The following is a 17,746-nucleotide window of genomic DNA, read 5'->3' on the forward strand; positions in this document are numbered from 1 at the left end:
CAGCAATTTGGGAAATGCTACACAAAGTAGTGTGTACAGACCATTTGGATAACTGCTCATTTTCTGACAGGCAGCAAAATTCAGGCTGAACTGAATATTTTTTTTTAATGTTTAAGGGTATATTTTTCCAGAACAAAGTAAAAGCACTACTTTAATGAAGAGGTGGAATGTCAAAGTCTAATTGCCTGAGTTCATACGCACAGATGTCAGTGCAAATGAAAGATGAAAAGCAAGTGTGTGAGTGTTTCAACGTGAGAAGAAAGCTCTCAGTATTAAGCTACTCGGCAGCTATGAGGAAAAATATCCAAAATCCATAGCTCTCAGGAATAACTTCTATTTGAAAAGCTTCAGATAAACCTAATTTTAAAGGTCATGGTGTACACCGTGCTTGAATATACACACACAAACACACACTCCTCCTTATTTAGGAAGGCAATTACCTTGTCAATTATAGTAGACAGGTGCTCCTTAGAGGAAAGGGACTGGAAAAGCTCTATGCACAGCAGAGAGGACACGGAATGAGGAAGCGAGCTGTGGATAATCATTGGAGATGTAGCGATTCCAAAAATCAGGATTAGAGGTAATTCGTGGATATGCTGACTAGATCATGGGAGAAGGGAGAAAAGAACCCAACATAATAGTTACATTAGAGAAAATCGTGAAATAAACGCATTATGTTCCTACTACAACACCGAGCTTAGATACAAAAAGGGGTGAATTAGAAGATTTGTTGCCAGTAAATCAAAAGAGTTTTAATGGGGAGTAAAACCAAAAAGAAAGGGAGCAATTTAAAGCCCTAAAGCAGAAAAGCAAATTGAATTATATTTTAGGATTCAAATTTCAGGAAGTGGCATAAAAAGCATCTTTTCAGTTAGAGTATTGTACTGGTCCTATCGTCCCAAAAAGTTATATTCAGAAAACTGAATCTTACAATATTTTTTTTTCAAAGAAATAGAAAATAAGAAGACACATTAAACAGCTAAGAGTCCCAAGAAAATTTACAAATTTTACACCATTTAATAAATTTAAAATAAACATGAAACCCCTCTAACTTTTCACGTTCCCACTATACTTAAAAGAAAGAATTTCAACTTAACCAGACTGAATCTTCCTCTTCAGCTCATTTTTAGTATAAGCTTTGAGAACTGATAGCCAGGACTGAATGCCATATTGCTTGTGAACGGCGTACAAATTATAAAAAAATACAGTGGCTTTACTATTATTTCTTCATTATTTTCCATTTTTTATTAGTTTCAAAGAGATACAAATTCTGCTACCTTAAACACCTCTAGGTTAAAACTGATGATTTTCTTCCTTTCCTCTGTTTTCATCACAGCAACTTTTTGACCTTTGTGTTTTGTTATCCCATAATTATTTCATTTCTCTAACTCCCCAAAGTCATTGCTAGAGACTTAAACATATAAACAATAAACTTCATATATTACTGTCCACTGTTGATAATCTAACAGAATATTGGAGAGAAATTGAATCTTGTGATTAACAAATCAGAAGAACCTCTCACCCTTATTAAATATGTTGGGACTGAAATGGAGAGAATAAATCCAATCTCTATAATTATCCCAAAGATGTTTTTCAAAGTATCATGCACCCCTGCTGAGCTTTTATTTTACCCATCGTCTACTTTAACCAAGACAATCTTTTATTATTTGAATGCTCTAAACTTTTGAAGAGACACACAGTCTATGAAAAAAAAGTGTATTTGCAAATAGTAGACTGATGGACCCAAACTGCACTTCATCTACTTTCCACATGCTCATAATTAGGCATTTCTGTTTTCCACAAAAGTAAAATATAACACGCCACTTAACAAAAACAATTAAAACCTCATTTTTCCCTGCCTTACACCCTAATTATTTCCAGATAATTGTACATTTCTGACTTGACTCCTTCAAATGTTCCCGAGAGAACCCACCTGCCAGATCTGAAGTAGAAAATATTTTTATTGTGGGTCTCTCAGCGAGTGAAATTGTCTGGCCTCATTTAGAGGTAACGTCAGGTATGCCTGCTACAGCTGCATTAATTGTACAACTGCAGCCCCAATTCTGCTGCAACTGTAGCTTCAACCTGGGGACTAAGTGCAAGATGGTCTTTTTGAGGGGGGCTTGGATTAGAATGCATGAGATGGTATTAAGGAAGACAGGTTAAGGAAGGACAGAAGCACAGGAGCACCTGAAGCAGTCAGCCACTCCCTACAGATCCTGTCCAACACTTAAGAAATTTTCTGGGTGAGTTTTACATAGTCCTGTTATGAGTTAGTGACCTTTAAGCAGCATCACATCACTTGTCATACAAAAATTATACTCTGAAACACATTTTGAAAGTCTACAGAAGAAAGGCATCTTAAAAAATTTATTTTTACAATCACAGATTCTGTAACAACTAGGACCAATAAATCCTCTCCTGTAAAGAATTCAATCAGCCACCCAATATCTCAGCCCAGCCCTCAGGTACACTGGTTCAGAGTCCCAGAGTAGCTTTAGGATAATTTACCCCCAAAACCTAGCAAATAGGTTTTTGCTCAATCACTCCTGCAAAGAAGCAGCATCAATGTTTGATTGCAACCCTCCCTGACCTCCTTGGTACACTTCACAACAGCTGCAGACAGAAAATGGGAAATGGAGTGGAAGAACTAAACCTCAGGTGATGTTACCTGCTGATGACTATGAAGTCTTGAAGTACTTCTGTGCTGAAACTTTCCATGTCTTTGAATACAACTACAACCGGAGGAGATTGCCAGTGTCTAGAAGAGGAAGTTCTTTTTTTTCTCGGAGTTTCAGAATCTGTTTTCTTTAAAGCCGTTCATTATGCATTAATAAACAGAAGACAGGAAAATAAAAAAGACTGAATCACATCTATGACATTAGTATGCTTCAAAATGACAGGACTGGCTTTTTGCTACAAGTTGTATTTATTATTAGCATCTAGAATTGGAATTTTTCTTCCTTCTGTTTGGCGCAGCAGGAAGTATAAACAAATTTTTGAAATCCACATTCCAACAAAGATAAAAATAGATCTGTGGGACAGAACTGGTGAAATTCTGCTGGGATTGAGAGAGAAGATTTGAGTTGTGTACGTGGACGGTGCCTATTTCCTGTATCTTTACCAGTAATAAAAAAAACCGGCATGTACTCACTAAACTTATTTAACACACTGCTCTGATTAAGTCACCGTAAAAATCAGTTCTAACTTTTATTCATGACGGAAACAAAACTTTAAATTCATTAGCTTTATTAAATCAAAGACACAAAAACATTTTGAAAGTTATTTTCTCCCTGCTTGTCAACGTAGTGTGGGCTGCAAATGACATAACGGCCCATTAGCACTAATAGGGTGCCTTTCCCCCAATGGCTGTTCTTTCTCAGTCTTGTTTCAATAAACAAAACATTTCAGCCCTTCTGGGAGAAAAGCATCTGGCATGAAGTTGATATTGCATTTTAAGGTTACAGTTGCCAATTAAATACATGATAAAATGGTACTTTTTACTTGTTTGTCAGAATTCTGACATCCGTACCTCATCAGAAACTAACTCCTCATTTGTTATATATGTTACAGATTTATAGTCAAATCACCTCAATCTCAGTTATTTTTTAGCATTAAATGAAAAGCTAACCCTTGGCATTTTTTCACTACAGCATAGAAATTGGAGTTACTCAATTTCTTTTTTTGAAAGCATCTAAAGGTCAGGGATTTTTATGAACTGATGATACATAAAAAAAAATATTAAAATCATACCTTAGTTACACTATTGTACCAGTTGATAAGAGAAGACATTGAACAACGTATTCTGTTCTGGGAAACCTGCACACAGTCCTCATCTTCCAGAGAGTCCACATCTACGTAGCAGTTCATCAGCTGCCCCATCAGCTTCTGCATCAGATTTTTTATGCCTTCACAACACATTTTTAGACACATTTTGTTATGTGGAAACACTTCTTCAACTCATACTCTAAAAAATTACTCTGTTATCACTTATTATTTTTCACTTTTCTAAATTATTTGCCTTCTCTCTCCAGAATGCGCACCTCGTGCTCCAGAAAGCTTGACACTATTCATGATATGCATGTTGTTAATGAAATAAAAATTATCCTATTAATTTGCCTAGATAGCAACAATTCAGGTTAAGTGTTGACCCTGCATGTTTCCTGAACTCCAGCCACATACTATTAGCGTAATCTAAAAATAAATAAGGCAGCCAATCCACAGATCTGGGGATGCTGCCATAAGTGATTTTAATATTTTTACTTAAAAAAATAAAAAAGGAACAAGGAGAGTGGGACAAAATTTTATTCTACCCATTCCCTCACTGCAATAATGTGACTATAAGCATTTAAAGAGTAGGACACATACATATACTGTCCAATTAAACAAGAGGAAAGGCAATCTACAATATCAACATGCAATAAACCAAGCAGTGTGCTCTTGAAATTTATGTTAGAGCCAAATAGCATTTCAATCTTCAGTGTTTTCAACAGAACTGGATACCTCTTAAAATACAGCAGACATTATTGCTATGTTAACAAGGGATTGAGCAAGATTTTAGAGAGTCTTCAAGATCCCCCCCGTGCCATTATTCTTATATTTGGGGTCAAAAACTAGAATTTCTAGTTAATTGGCAGCTTATTCAAATGGAGAAGGAAAGCTATTGCAGTATTTACCTGGGCAATCTTTGGCTTCCAGCAAGGCTATATAAGGAGTAATGGTATTCTGAAGGACTTCTGAGAGACTTCTAAAAGTCAAGTCATGATCTGTCACATTTACACCTAGAAGACAGATAAATTTTAAGGGCATTTTTGCTGTGACCACAATAATGGCATAAGAAACTGAACAGCAGGCAAAATCCAGAACATATCTCAAATATTCAAGAAAGGAATGAGAAGTGTTGCATTATCTATGAGGAAAACCAAAAAACCAGCACAAGATTACATGTTAATACTACCGGATTAAAAGCAACAGGGAAGCACTGCAAAGACCTCTCATTTACGTTGTTTTTTGGGTTTGGTTGGGGGTTTTTTTGTTTGTTTTTTTTTAAAGAAAGAATTCTCAAGGGTGCAAACCTGCAAGGAGTAGGACTGGTTTTCTAACTTTCCTGCTCCTCATACCCTCAGAAGCCATCCACAGTCATCTAAGGCCTGCAGACAAGAAGATGAACTTCACCTTCTCTAGAAGAGCAGTGCGTACACCCAAGACTGGATCCTCACATGGCTTATGTAAGGAGGAAAATTACTACAAGTTATTATGAACTACAGTCTGAATTTACTATGAACTATCCAGTCTCTACTACCTTTGTTAATATCCTCTAGTCAACCCCCCAAAAAAAGAATAAGTCCCTCCAGAAGGCAATTCACAACTTCTTCCACAGAAATATTCAGATCAGGAACTTCTCCCTTTCTACCACCTACAAAAGTAGACTACCTTCCAGACCTTGTTAGTGCTCACACGGTAAATTTGCAGTACAAGCCTGATTTTAGGTTCCCTAAAACGACCCACTGAAAATGTGATCAGGTTGCCTTGAACCAGGTTTAGGATTATAGTTGCAACCCATTGAAAGAAAGGCAGGGCTGGGAAGAAAGAAAGACTTCAGAACTTCAGTAATTTCAGGGATTGGATCTTCAGCTGTTTTCTTCACCCTCTCCTCCTTTTCCAAGATGACACCACTTTCCTACATGTAAAAATGCACTGCAAGAACATATATCAGAAATACACAAGCTGTGTAATTCCATGGTTAGTCATAGAAACCACCAAGTGTCTTGGTGGCAGAAACAGGGAGAGAAATAAAGCATCTCCAGCGCATCAGGAAAAAAAAACCAACCCAAATCACAGACCTTTAGGGGAGGTGTTACCTTACAGACATTATTATGTCTGCATCACTATGCAGACAAAGGGGAAGGAGATCTTATCCTACTTCCTTCTCCCAGCCCAACCTTTTCTGTTAACATTTCTGAAACTGATATTGCTCACAGTAATTACTGGAAATCAGCAATATATTTTTCTTTGATCTCTGTGTCAGTTTTAAGCACATATAGATAAAAAAAACATTTATCTTAAAAAAATTACCTAAGACAAGAGCTGCAGTAGGGATTTCCCTGGACTTCATCTGACAAGTCCATTCTGTGGTCTTCTCTTGGAACTCCGAATGAGACCGCCTCAAAAAACTTACTAGGTTATCAAAGAACTGCTGATTCAAGTCTTCCTGTATTTGCTGTAAATAAACACAGAGAGATTTTATTTATAAAAATGTGGAAACACCAGAATATCTTCCTTTTCCAACCCCTTCCCTGGATAATTTTTCATTCTTAAAACTCCAGGGTAAAATTTCAAGTAACACTAAGTTTTCCTGTGAACTATGAACATGCAAATTTATTCACTTTGTGGAAAACACAGATATTTCCTCTCTTGGAACCTCTTGTCAAATGCCTCAACAATAACTTGGAAAGCAAATGAGCTTAACTGTGGTGTCACACTACAGGCTTTACAGGAGAAAAAAAACCCACCATACTGACAAAGTGTAAGTGACTGAGGAGGAATAAAACAATATAATTAGTTTGTGGAAAATGTTCATGAAAATTCCTAATCCTTTCAAAACACCTGTAAATATTTTTTTCTGAGAAATCTATATGAGAGCAAACATTCAGCTCCTCCAAATCTAATTCAGGATAAAAGAAAAAAAAAATTATAAAGGAAGGCCTTAAGTATGTTTTATAGGAAAAACCACCAAACCATGACTGCCACATTTGCTACACTGTCTTTTGCATGAAAATCATCCTGAAGGGCAAGAATATGTATATGTAGAAATATATGGAAAGGTGAGAGAAAGGAGGGGGACATAAAACTTTTAAAGGCAGATATATAGAGGCAGCATTTTTTATTTCTTTTATAATGCATGTGACTTTGACAACCTGTCTCTAATCCAAGATATGTCTTCTGCTAGAACAGACAAACACCAGGGTTTGAAGGTATCTAAGAAATAAAATCCTGACTGGATAAAGTCCTCACCCACCTGGTCAGATTTCACAGATGAGGCCACTTTGAGCAGGAATTCAGACTAGAGACTTTCTAATGTCCCATTCCACCTGAATTATCACACAATTTTATGTATAAGAACCATCATCACCTCCAAGTTTGCCAACAGTGACAGAAGAAAAAAATCAAAGATACTCCAGAAGGTGGATAAAGAAAATTCTATGTACAGCAGCAAAAGTAACCACAGGTAATCTGCCCTTGGGCAAATCAAATTCTAAGGCAAGGCCCATATAAATTTGCCAATGTAGGATGAACTGTCTTCCAACAGGAGGAGGAAGAACAGAAGAAAGTATCTGGCAAACTCTCTAGCAGCCTCAAAGAAAACAAGGCTAGGAAATTTAGAACAGGAAAGAATGATGATTTTCCAGATGGCAATGGCTCTGTGCTTCTGAGCGGTTAAGGTAGACTTTTGCTATGATGGGCTGTGCCTGATGTTCTGAGAGAAATCCTTGTAAAGCACTAGGAAAAAAAAAATAACAACACTTCTTCAACCTGAAAATCCTGCAGCCACTGTTGGCAACGTAGAAGCATTGTCTCAAAACACTGTACCTAGGAAAGAAGATCCAAGAAAAGGTCTTCCAAAAGTAGCTACAGAATGTCATCTTCCCTATAGCCCACCGTGTAGCTGGCAAGGCAGTTTCTGGTGCAGCTGCCAACACTACTGCCTCATCAAGCTGAAGTAGTTGGCAGGAAAATACCAAATATACCTCCACAAACTCCTGTGTGTTCTCTATAATCAGTACCACGAGGTAGCACACAGCTTTGCACAGCCTGGCTAGTTATGGCTTCAAAAGGGTGCTGACTAGTCAAAGCGAGAGGGATCATGGAATAGTAGAAACGGAATTAGAGGAATTTATGAGTTTAGCCCAAGGGTCCAGATTGTAAGCTACATCCAGCTGGCTTCTACTGTACATCCCAAAACAAACTATGGAAAAAAAATTCTCATAACGTCTAGAGCCCAACAGCAAGCAGAGGAATATGGAACACTTGCCCAGAATCCTTGACACTGAATAGAGGAGGAAAGCCCTGCTGAACAGAAGCAATTATTCATACTGTAATACAAGCCAGCTGGCTATAGGGACACAACAGCAGCATGCCATCTAACACACAACAATTAGGAGGCCACAGTTCAGAATGAAATTAACTCCCACCCCCACCAGACAACCCCACCAAAAAATCCCACCAACACTGTCCATACTAATTCAATAGACTGTGCTTGCAGCTGTGTCATTCAGTGTTTGACATCCAAGCAGTCATATTCACATAAATCCACTGTGAATCCTGAGCTGCTATGAACTCTGAGGTCAAGAGCAGCCTCAAATCCTCAGAGGGCTGGCAAGCACATAACTGAATTGAAGGTAGTAAATAGTAGCATGCCAGGAATTAATAAAAAGGACAATTAGTAAGAAGAGATGCTTAGAAGCAGCAGCTAGAAGCAGCAAAAGCATGTAGTTCTGTGGTTAGAACTAATGTGTGATTGATGGATTTATTATTACTATTTCATATTCTGGACAGGGATTTCAGTCTTAGTCAGTATTTCCAGCCTTTTTATGGCTTTAACTAATTGCCTTTTAAGCGTGTTAAAAAAAAAAACCAAAAAAACGATCTCCAGAAACAAAGAAGCAAACAATGTTGGTACAAATGCAAAACACTGCTTTAGTATCTGGTGCAAGACTCACCTCTGTTGCGGATTTGATCTCATTCCATAAAGACTGACAAGTAACAAATCGCAAATTGGCATCCTCCGAATCATCTTCCCTTTCTCCAAAACAAACAGCTAGAAAGACAGAAAGCAAAGGCAAGCACAAGCCAGATTATTAAAACAAAACATTTTTTGTCGAGAAAAAAATGAAACACCCAACTGAAACAAGAACATCTTAATATACCTATATATCTGAGGGAAATGGCTCTCTTTCACCTATTAAATATTCAATCTTCCTTCATTACTACAGTCAGATACGAACCATAAAGGCCTGCAAGAGCAGATACATGAGAATCCTTTCTGTTCCCCAGGGAAGATGTAGCTAAGACAAAGTTCCTGAAAATAATAAGGTGTACTGGGAAGGGACTGTCAGGTTACATGAAATACAGATATAGTTATTTTTGTTCAAATACATTTAACAGACACAACTATGCCAGCAAAACTTTTAAGCGCAAACCAGGCCTACATTTCTGGCTCACCTCTAAATTGCCTCTCACTGCTATAAATGCTCTTTATAAAAAAAGAAAAGGAGAATCAGATCCTTTTTTGGCAAAACAGTGTCTGGGCACATTTCATCTGGCTTCCCAGGTGCTGCTCTGCCTCAGAGATGTGAGTACGGACCCTGTCCACCAGCTCCCAACTAAGAAGGAAAGACTGAGCTGGGAGTAGAATGGGAGACCGAACAGAAACTGGTATAACTGAGTGAGATTTTTCTTGTTTCTCCTCCCACATTCACAGACTCTATATTTCCCTTAAAAAAAACCAAACAAAAAACCCCAACAAAAACCAACAACAAAAAACCCAAACAAACAAAAAAAAAGCACAGTCTTGGTGAGCGCATTCAGTCTCCCAAAGCATTAAAAGCACCCAAAACAGCTCTGTAAATGACAAACAAGAGGCATCTCTCATCCCATATTTTCATTATCTCCCCTAAACTATAACACCTCGTTTGTATTGCTAAGAAAAATTACTTAAAATACATAACCCACTCTAATTACACAGGTCCCAGGCTTTTAGTTAAAATCCAGCCACCACATTATTGGTAATATGCCAAGGCATAACATCACTATTAGACTACCAAAACTCAAGCTACAGGTGCAAATGTGCACAGAGGGCCTTTTGTGGGCTGCAAGAATATTACCAACAATCAATGCTGTGAAGTTTTACAACTGAAACTTCACGCTTGACAAGTTTGGGTTTCCAAAGTGGACAGATGCACATCAAAGTACCGTTTATTTAAAACTCCATTCTAACTGGCTGCTGTGAGCAGCCAAACTGTCTCACCACCACCTCTCTTTTAGGGGTAGTTCAGTTAAATCTACTTTTATGTCTCAAAGCATCTGCTAACTTGAACAACACGTTTAGTAGGATTTATCCAAGCATTACTAATCTTGCAAAGATTAAAACAATACCCAGGAAGGGGTAAAATTTAAATGCGGTTTAAATGCATAGGTCCTGGTTGTTGGTTTATTTATCTTTAAATGACTTGGAATGACAGACTGGATTTTATTTCCCTGCCTCTCATTCCCTGAGCTACAGATGTTCCAACTCCCATGGAAAAAATAATTTGGGATTAATTTTAAAGCAGGTGTTACAGTAAGTCCCTATGGTAATGAATGAGCCTATAGCGATTTCCACAAAAATCTGGCATTGTTACTTTCCCCTCCACTTTCTTTTTTATACAAATTGTCACACCTTTTGACAGCTCTGGTGCTGCTCAAGACAGTTTAAACTGGAAATAAGGACATTAAGTTTCCAAACTGTATCTTGAACAGCAACTACTTAAGCAGCATTATTTGAGTCTCCAAGAACAGTCAGTCCTGTTCAGCCTTCCTCAAGGGACAACAGAGCTCCATATACACCATATAGGCTGGAGAAAAGAAAAGCTATATAACAAGCACTATTGGATAGAAGCCATGGAAGCTTCACAAATGGATTCTCTTCTTTTCCTCAAGAAACTCAGGCAAACTGCTGAGAATATGATGAGACTTATGAAGGGGATATAATTTCTGACTCCCATAACTTAAAAGTGGTTCAATCAGGCTCTTCAGACAAATAGTTTGTCAGTCAGTAAACAATTTATGGTAGCTTGAAAAGGAGTTATCCTGTAAAAAAAAAAAGAGAATTTGCAAAGACAAACACAGCTATATGATCTTGATTGCTGGAGATGAAAACAACATTTACTCCAGCCAACAATTTGCTGGGGTTCCTCTGAAGAAATGGAGTTTTCAGCAATATCGACAACAAGGAGCAACAGAAATCCTCACACAGCTATGACAGAATTCAATCACATGTGGTGAACCTTCCAGGATTAATCCAAGCACAGCAACATATATCAAAATGCACTAACCTGTTTTCTGAGACACCCTTCTCTTCTTGGGACTTGGTTTAAAAACAAAGCATCCCTAGAGAACAGCAAAAAAAATATAAACTTCAACATAAGCATCAATCTGACTGGCATCTAAGGCCACTTTATTCTCCTTTAATTTCAGTGCCCCATTAAACCAACCATTTCAACTGAACTGCCAGCATCTTAAGGATATCAGTTTGCATGCTCTCCCTTTATATTTCTGTTTCAAGCTGGAAAACTAGCAGAAGCAGCATTCCGGCATATTTGGGAGGAACTTGTTCACCCTTCCATTATGTTCTTCAACCATCAACTAGAACAGCAGCAGATTCTTTAAACTTCCCATAACCTCCAACAGATTTAGAATGAAGAGAAAATGATTCCCTAAGAACACATCAGTAGAGTTTTCTCAGTACAGTTGCAGTTAAAAACAAAACAAAAGAAAACAAAAAAAAAGAAAAAAAGCAAGAGTCAAGCACAGAAAAGTGACTCAGAATAATTCAATGAGTATTAAGTCACTCAAAAAAGTCAATGACACATAATAGCTACAAAGGACAAGTGCATCCACCCTCAAAAAAGTAAAGATGGTTAGAAGCAGAGTGATAAATGGATTGGAAAAAGCTCAGATGAATAAAAACCCTGCTCTCCAGACAGATGTTATGTCCCAGTTAGACCAGTTTCATCACAAAAGATGAGGAAATAAAACACAAGTATTAAAATTTGAATTCTGCGGCATTTTTTTCTTTTTCCTCTAGAAAATCTGAAATTTCCCCTCTTTATCCTCTCGAACAAAAAACTCATCTCTTTTGAAGAGTTATAATAATTTCCTGGATATCAGAAATCATATGCATTCCCCAGCTCTCACTGTGAGGTTCCTGCACTACAGCAAGGGGGAAGAAAACATACAAGTGTTCAAGACAGACAAACAGACTGGTTCAATCCCATATTTCTCAATGGAGACACTTACATAAGCAAAGATTACTGACCTCGACCTAGAACAGTTCTAAGAATGATCTAGTGATAACAAAACTCCAGAGGCATGTTCAATTTTGATCAGAGGCACTAGTCTGTTGGATGACTTGGACATGTTATTTCCCTTCTGATACAAATAAAAACACTGCAGTAAAACACTGATATCGGCCGCCTCTGAAAAACAGCCTTATGAACTGGAGATGCCCTCACATACTTTACATTTTACCACTTGTATTAGCAACCATCAAAAACTGGCTGGACAAAAGTTGTGGTTATTCTACAGATGCAAAACACTCTGGAACAGTTCTACTACAAAAAGCTGTGCTACAGCCTTATTTATGCTGCAGTATGCACTTGTCAGAACAGTAATTCACAAGAGTACAACTGGAGTTGGCCAAAATAACTATAAAGCATATATATAAAAAAAGAAATAACATATGCTTAAGTCAAATGAAACCTAAGTATTATTTAATGCTTTAAAAGCTCTGGATTTCCCCACATCACCAAATGCAGCGAAGACCAGAATATAAAATGGCAAAGAAATATTGCATATAGAATGGTTTGGGCTGGAAGGGACCTTAAAGATCATCAAGTTCCAACCCCCTGCCCTGGGCAGGGACACCTCCCACCAGACCAGGTTGCTCCAAGCCCCATCCAGCCTGGCCTTGAACCCCTCCAGGGATGGGGCAGCCACAGCTGCTCTGGGCAACCTGTTCCAGTGTCTCACCACCCTCACAGGAAAGAATTTCTTTCTAGTATCTAATCTAAATCTCCCCTCTTTCAGTTTAAAACCATTACCCTTCATACTTTTGCTCCACTCCCTGATAAAGAGTCCCTCCCCATCTCTTCTGGAGCCCCTTTAGGGACTGAAAGGGGCTCTAAGGTCTCCCCGGAGCCTTCTCTTTTCCAGGCTGAACAACCCCAACTCTCTGTTTTCATAGGAGAGGGGCTCCAGCCCTCTGAGCATCTTCGTGGCTTCTGCTGGACCCGCTCTGACAGGTCCATGTCCTTCTTGTGCTGAAGGACTCCTTAGCCAGACACAGTACTGCAGGTGGGTTAATATGAGACACAGGGAGGCAAGGGGACACACACCTTTCCCTATCAAACCACTTCACGGCAACAGCCATTTTCGAAAAGGAAATCTGCTTGGTTTGGATTAAGTTTTAACTTTGTTTTAAGTCCTCCCCTTTAGTACTAAGGGTGATAACCTGCACAGTGACATCCACAGGGGACAATCCAGCTGCACATCACAACTCACTGAAAAACAATATAAGGGAGAGGAGCCTTCCCGTGATAAAACACATCCCTTCCCGCAATGAACCACTGCTACTGTGCACTGTACCCACAAGCAAGACAGGATTTAAGTTAAATGTTCAAATACAACATTTTAAATCTCACTATGTGGGGCGCATCAAGAAGAATGTGACCAGCGGGTGGAGGGAGGTCATCCTGCCCCTCTGCTCTGCCCTGGGGAGGTCCCATCTGGAGCACTGGGTCCAGTTCTGGGCTTCCCAGTTCAAGAAGGACAGGGAACTGCTGGAGAGGGGACAGCAGAGGGCTACAAAGATGATGAGGGGCCTGGAGCATCTCTCTGATGAGGAAAGGCTGAGGGACTTGGGTCTTTTTAGTGTGGAGAAGACTGAGGGGGGATCTGATCAAGGCCTATAAATACTTCAAGGGTGGGTGTCAGGAGGATAAGGACAGTCTTTTTTCAGTGGTGCCCGAGGACAGGACAAGAGGAAATGGGCACAAACTTGAGCATAAGAATTTCCATCTAAACATGAGGAGGAACTTCTTTCCTGTGAGGGTGGCAGAGCCCTGGCAGAGGATGCCAAGAGAGGTGGTGGCTTCTCCATCTCTGGAGCCATTCCAAACCCACCGGGACACGTTCCTGTGGGACCTGCTCTGGGTGGACCTGCTGTGGCAGGAGGTTGGACTAGATGATCTCCAGAGGTCCCTTCCAACCCCAGATCATCCTGTGATCCTGTGAATGCACCGTCCCTGCCGCCAACCCTGACTACAGGCCGGATAAAAGCCTTCAGCTCAGGAATATTAAGGTGATAACGGCTGTTAAACATTACGTATGAGTGATTTTTTTTTTTCTTCCCGTTAAATTAGCGTGCGGAGACGGCAGCGGGTGGGGGAGCACCTCAGCGGGTCAGCCCCTCCCGCACCACCGCCCTCTTCTCCTCACACCGCCCGGCGGGAACGGCTCGGGGGGGGAGAGGGGGGGATGCGCTCAGGCCGGACAAAGCCCCGTCCCGCCGTGGCGGGGGCGCAGCCAGAGATTTGGGCCCTCCCCAAATCCCGTACGGGACCCTGGGCGGGAGCGAAACCCGGCGGCGGCGGCCGCCCCCCCCGCCTCCCCTTCCCGGTGCTCCCCCCCGCCCCTCACCTTGGAGACGGAGCACGTGCTCATGTCGCCCCTCCGGCGCCGCACCGGGCCCAGCGGTACCGCACAGGCCGCCCCGCCGCCACCGGAGCCCTAAGGGGGAGGAGCCCCTCCGGGAACGACGGGCCTGGCTCCGGTGAAACGTTCTCCGGCCTGAAGGGCTCGCCTCGCCGCTCTCCCCCTCCTCCCCTGCGCGGTGGGACAGCTCTCCGCCTCCCCACACCTCCTAGGCGCCAAGACGGACCAACGGGCTCTTCTTCTCCCCCCCCCGTTGTGAGAATGGTACGGCCCATCCCGCCCCTGGGCGGGCGGAACGGAGCCGGGTGGGAAGGGGGCGGCTGCGACCTTCCGCCCGGCGGCGCAGCCATGGCAGCCTGTTCCTTTCGGAGGAGCATCGCTTCGCAGGTACGCCGCTCCGTCCCCGCGGCTTGGTCTGAGGAAGGGGCGCGCTATAACCGAGACTTCCCCTTCTGCCCCCTCACCCAAACACCACCACCATCTCCGTTACCTTCCCTTTCTCCCCCCCCCAATCCTCTTCCAGTGGGCCCGGCCCGTGGGCTGCCCCGCCCCGCCCCGCCCCTCGGGGGCGGCCTGTGAGGGGAGCCCTTGGCGGGAATTTTGAGGGGACGGCGGTGTCGGTTCCCCCCGGTCCCTTCACGGTTCCATTACACTCCCTGCCGTGCCAAAAAGCCTTAACGCCGTTTTCCCCCCTCCCCGTGGGCGTTTTATCGGGAGTCTCTTCATCTTAGCGAGAATGCGGCCGTTTGTAGCTTGTTAGTGAGGTCCTGGCGTCGGGGGGGGGGCTCCTCGTCCCCCGCGTACGAGGTGCGGGATAAGCCGCTAAAGGCGTGAAGGGGTTTGATGGGATCCTTCATGGGAGGAAAAAAAAAACAAAACACAACAAAAAACAAATCAAAAGATCTCTCCGTGGTGTTTTGTCTCGCCTTTTCTAAGATCTCTTGGGTTTGTGTTGTTCTTGTGAGACCCCACCTGCAGTGCTGAGCCCAGCTCTGGAGTCCTTCAGCACAGAAAGGACATGGACTTGCTGGAGCTGGTCCAGAGGAGGCCACGAAGATGCTCAGAGGGCTGGAGCCCCTCTCCTATGAGGACAGGCTGAGAGAGTTGGGGTTGTTCAGCCAAGAGAAGGCTCTGGGGAGACCTTGGAGCCGCTTCCAGTCCTTAAAGGGGGCTGCAGGAGAGATGGGGAGGGACTCTGTATCAGGGAGTGGAGCAATAGTACGAGGGGTAATGGTTTAAAACTGAAAGAGTGGAGATTTAGATTAGATTTCAGGAAGAAATTCTTTACACTGAGGGTGGTGAGACACTGGAACAGGTTGCCCAGAGCAGCTGTGGCTGCCCCATCCCTGGAGGGGTTCAAGGCCAGGCTGGATGGGGCTTGGAGCAACCTGGTCTGGTGGGAGGTGTCCCTGCCCAGGACAGGGGGCTGGACCTCGATGATCTTTAAGGTCCCTTGCCAACTCTAACCATTCTGTGATTTTTTTGTATTGCTTATGATAGATAATAAATATTTGCTTTTTTACCTGGGTTGAAATTTGCTTTCAGATATAAATGATGTGCCCCCCACGAGTATGTAAACAGAGAGCAGTATTTTTCCTGGCTCTTTTTTGCTTATTCCACTTTGTTCTTTATTTCATATTTAGCTTTCGAAGGTTTTGGATCTGCCACCAGAAAATTTAATAAAGTCCATATCTGCAGTTCCAGTCTCCAAAAAACGGTAGTGTTTACATTTTATCATACAATATTATGTCATGTTTAATTATTTTCTGTTGTGTTTATTATTGCAAAAGCTTACTAGGACTTTAGGGAAAAAGAAATACAGAAAAATCAAAGCTAATACACCAATCCAATTATAAGAAGATACCTAAATCTAATTAAATCCCTGTATTTTTTTCAAGCGAGCTCAAAACAATTGTTTAAGAAGCTGTACAAATTATGGGCAGTGGTTGCATGGAGAGTGTCTCAGCATTAGTGATCTGAATGTAACACTGCTTTGAACCAATGTGAAGTTACAATGGACTTTTTTTTCAGTGTCCTGCTTGAGAGGTGTAATGATGTTAGTGAGTAAATTACATTTATTTGTGAGCATCATTTTTGTTCATTCTGAAATGGCGTTCTCACCATACTGCTTTCCAATTGTATTAGTAAGAGCAAAGGTAATATTTAGCCTTCTATTGCAGCTTTCTAAACATAGTGAACTTTCAGGTATCTCTGACTGGTTTATGTTTGCCAAGTAGACTTGTCATATGCAGAGTCAGCTTGGATCTGCCACATCTCCTCATCATTTCAACACATTTTTTTTCTGATTTTCACTGGTTCTTTTTTTCAGGCACGTTGCTGATTTCCAGCTTTCCATTGCTTCTGTAACAGAAGACAGTTCTAGTAATTGCTTAGCACAAGATCTTCCGCTTCAAGCTCAGAAGCTAGCTGAAAGGGTATGCTAATGCATTAATCTTATATATTTGATGAAATAACAAACTTACAGACCAGAGGTGCAACAAGAAATGGTATTCTTTCTCCAGGCATCCGTTCGGGTCAGAGTAGTTTGATGGCTGCACCTAGTATAATTGTACACAAAATCTTCATAGGGAATTGGAGAAGCAGTTTTAGTTATGGTTCTTAAGAAATTGTTTTCAAGTAGTTTGAGAGTAAAAATATTTGTGACATTATGAGGGTACCTAAAGGGTATTCATAGTCTGGTCTGTTGCCCAAAACTTGAGGGAAAAAATTGAGTATGTAGTGGCTTGAAAAATCAAAGACAGCAAAATCCAGCAGTAGATGGCAATGGAGAAATCCAGCTTGTGGGTCAGACAGGCCAGATTTTCAAATCCTTAACTGCTTGAAATGAAGGTTTCTTAAAACAGCAATTTTTTTCAGGTGTGTTAATCTGGGAAATGGTAGCAGCTGAGATGTTAAGACTGCAACATAAAAAAGAAGCATGGATTGGAAATAATAAAATCATTCCTTTTCCAGCAAGATTGATTAAATGATCCACTTGTGATCGTTTCAAACAAATAAATAATATTTAATGTTTATAGTGGATTAAATTAGTATTTATAATGGATTGAACTACAATTTTCCAGTTAAGCTATTTTCATATAGCATTTCTGTTTTGTTTTGTTCTTCTAGCTAAAATGTGATGCTGTAGTGAGTGAAATCAGTGCTGGTCCAGGAACAGTGAACTTTACAATAAACAGGGAATTATTAGCGAAGGTGAGTACTATATTGCACATGCATTAAGGTACACACAGTTACACAATGAGGTCAATTCTCT

The 17,746-nt window shown here is 41.1% G+C and overlaps 2 protein-coding genes across 4 annotated transcripts in view; one reads left to right on the forward strand and one right to left on the reverse strand.

Annotated features, from left to right (window-relative positions):
• The window catches only part of ORC3 (origin recognition complex subunit 3), a 37,030-nt gene extending 22,353 nt beyond the window's left edge, over nucleotides 1-14,677 (reverse strand). For all 3 annotated transcript variants that reach the window (XM_014964562.1, XM_014964561.1, XM_014964563.1), the window contains exons 1-8: nucleotides 14,458-14,677; nucleotides 11,094-11,148; nucleotides 8,721-8,818; nucleotides 6,076-6,220; nucleotides 4,677-4,781; nucleotides 3,754-3,908; nucleotides 2,672-2,808; nucleotides 441-600 (exon numbers count right to left, since the gene is read on the reverse strand). In XM_014964562.1, coding sequence (XP_014820048.1) covers nucleotides 441-600; nucleotides 2,672-2,808; nucleotides 3,754-3,908; nucleotides 4,677-4,781; nucleotides 6,076-6,220; nucleotides 8,721-8,818; nucleotides 11,094-11,148; nucleotides 14,458-14,481 — 879 coding nt within the window. In that variant the 5' untranslated portion in view covers nucleotides 14,482-14,677. The remainder of the gene's footprint in view (nucleotides 1-440; nucleotides 601-2,671; nucleotides 2,809-3,753; nucleotides 3,909-4,676; nucleotides 4,782-6,075; nucleotides 6,221-8,720; nucleotides 8,819-11,093; nucleotides 11,149-14,457) is intronic.
• RARS2 (arginyl-tRNA synthetase 2, mitochondrial) overlaps nucleotides 14,588-17,746 on the forward strand; it is a 30,183-nt gene continuing 27,024 nt past the window's right edge. Inside the window, exons 1-4 of the mRNA XM_014964564.1 lie at nucleotides 14,588-14,859; nucleotides 16,116-16,189; nucleotides 16,802-16,907; nucleotides 17,602-17,685. Coding sequence (XP_014820050.1) covers nucleotides 14,734-14,859; nucleotides 16,116-16,189; nucleotides 16,802-16,907; nucleotides 17,602-17,685 — 390 coding nt within the window. The 5' untranslated portion in view covers nucleotides 14,588-14,733. The remainder of the gene's footprint in view (nucleotides 14,860-16,115; nucleotides 16,190-16,801; nucleotides 16,908-17,601; nucleotides 17,686-17,746) is intronic.

This window comes from Calidris pugnax, unplaced genomic scaffold (genome assembly GCF_001431845.1).
Source record: "Calidris pugnax isolate Ruff unplaced genomic scaffold, ASM143184v1 scaffold219, whole genome shotgun sequence".
NCBI classification, from domain to species: Eukaryota; Metazoa; Chordata; class Aves; order Charadriiformes; family Scolopacidae; genus Calidris; species Calidris pugnax.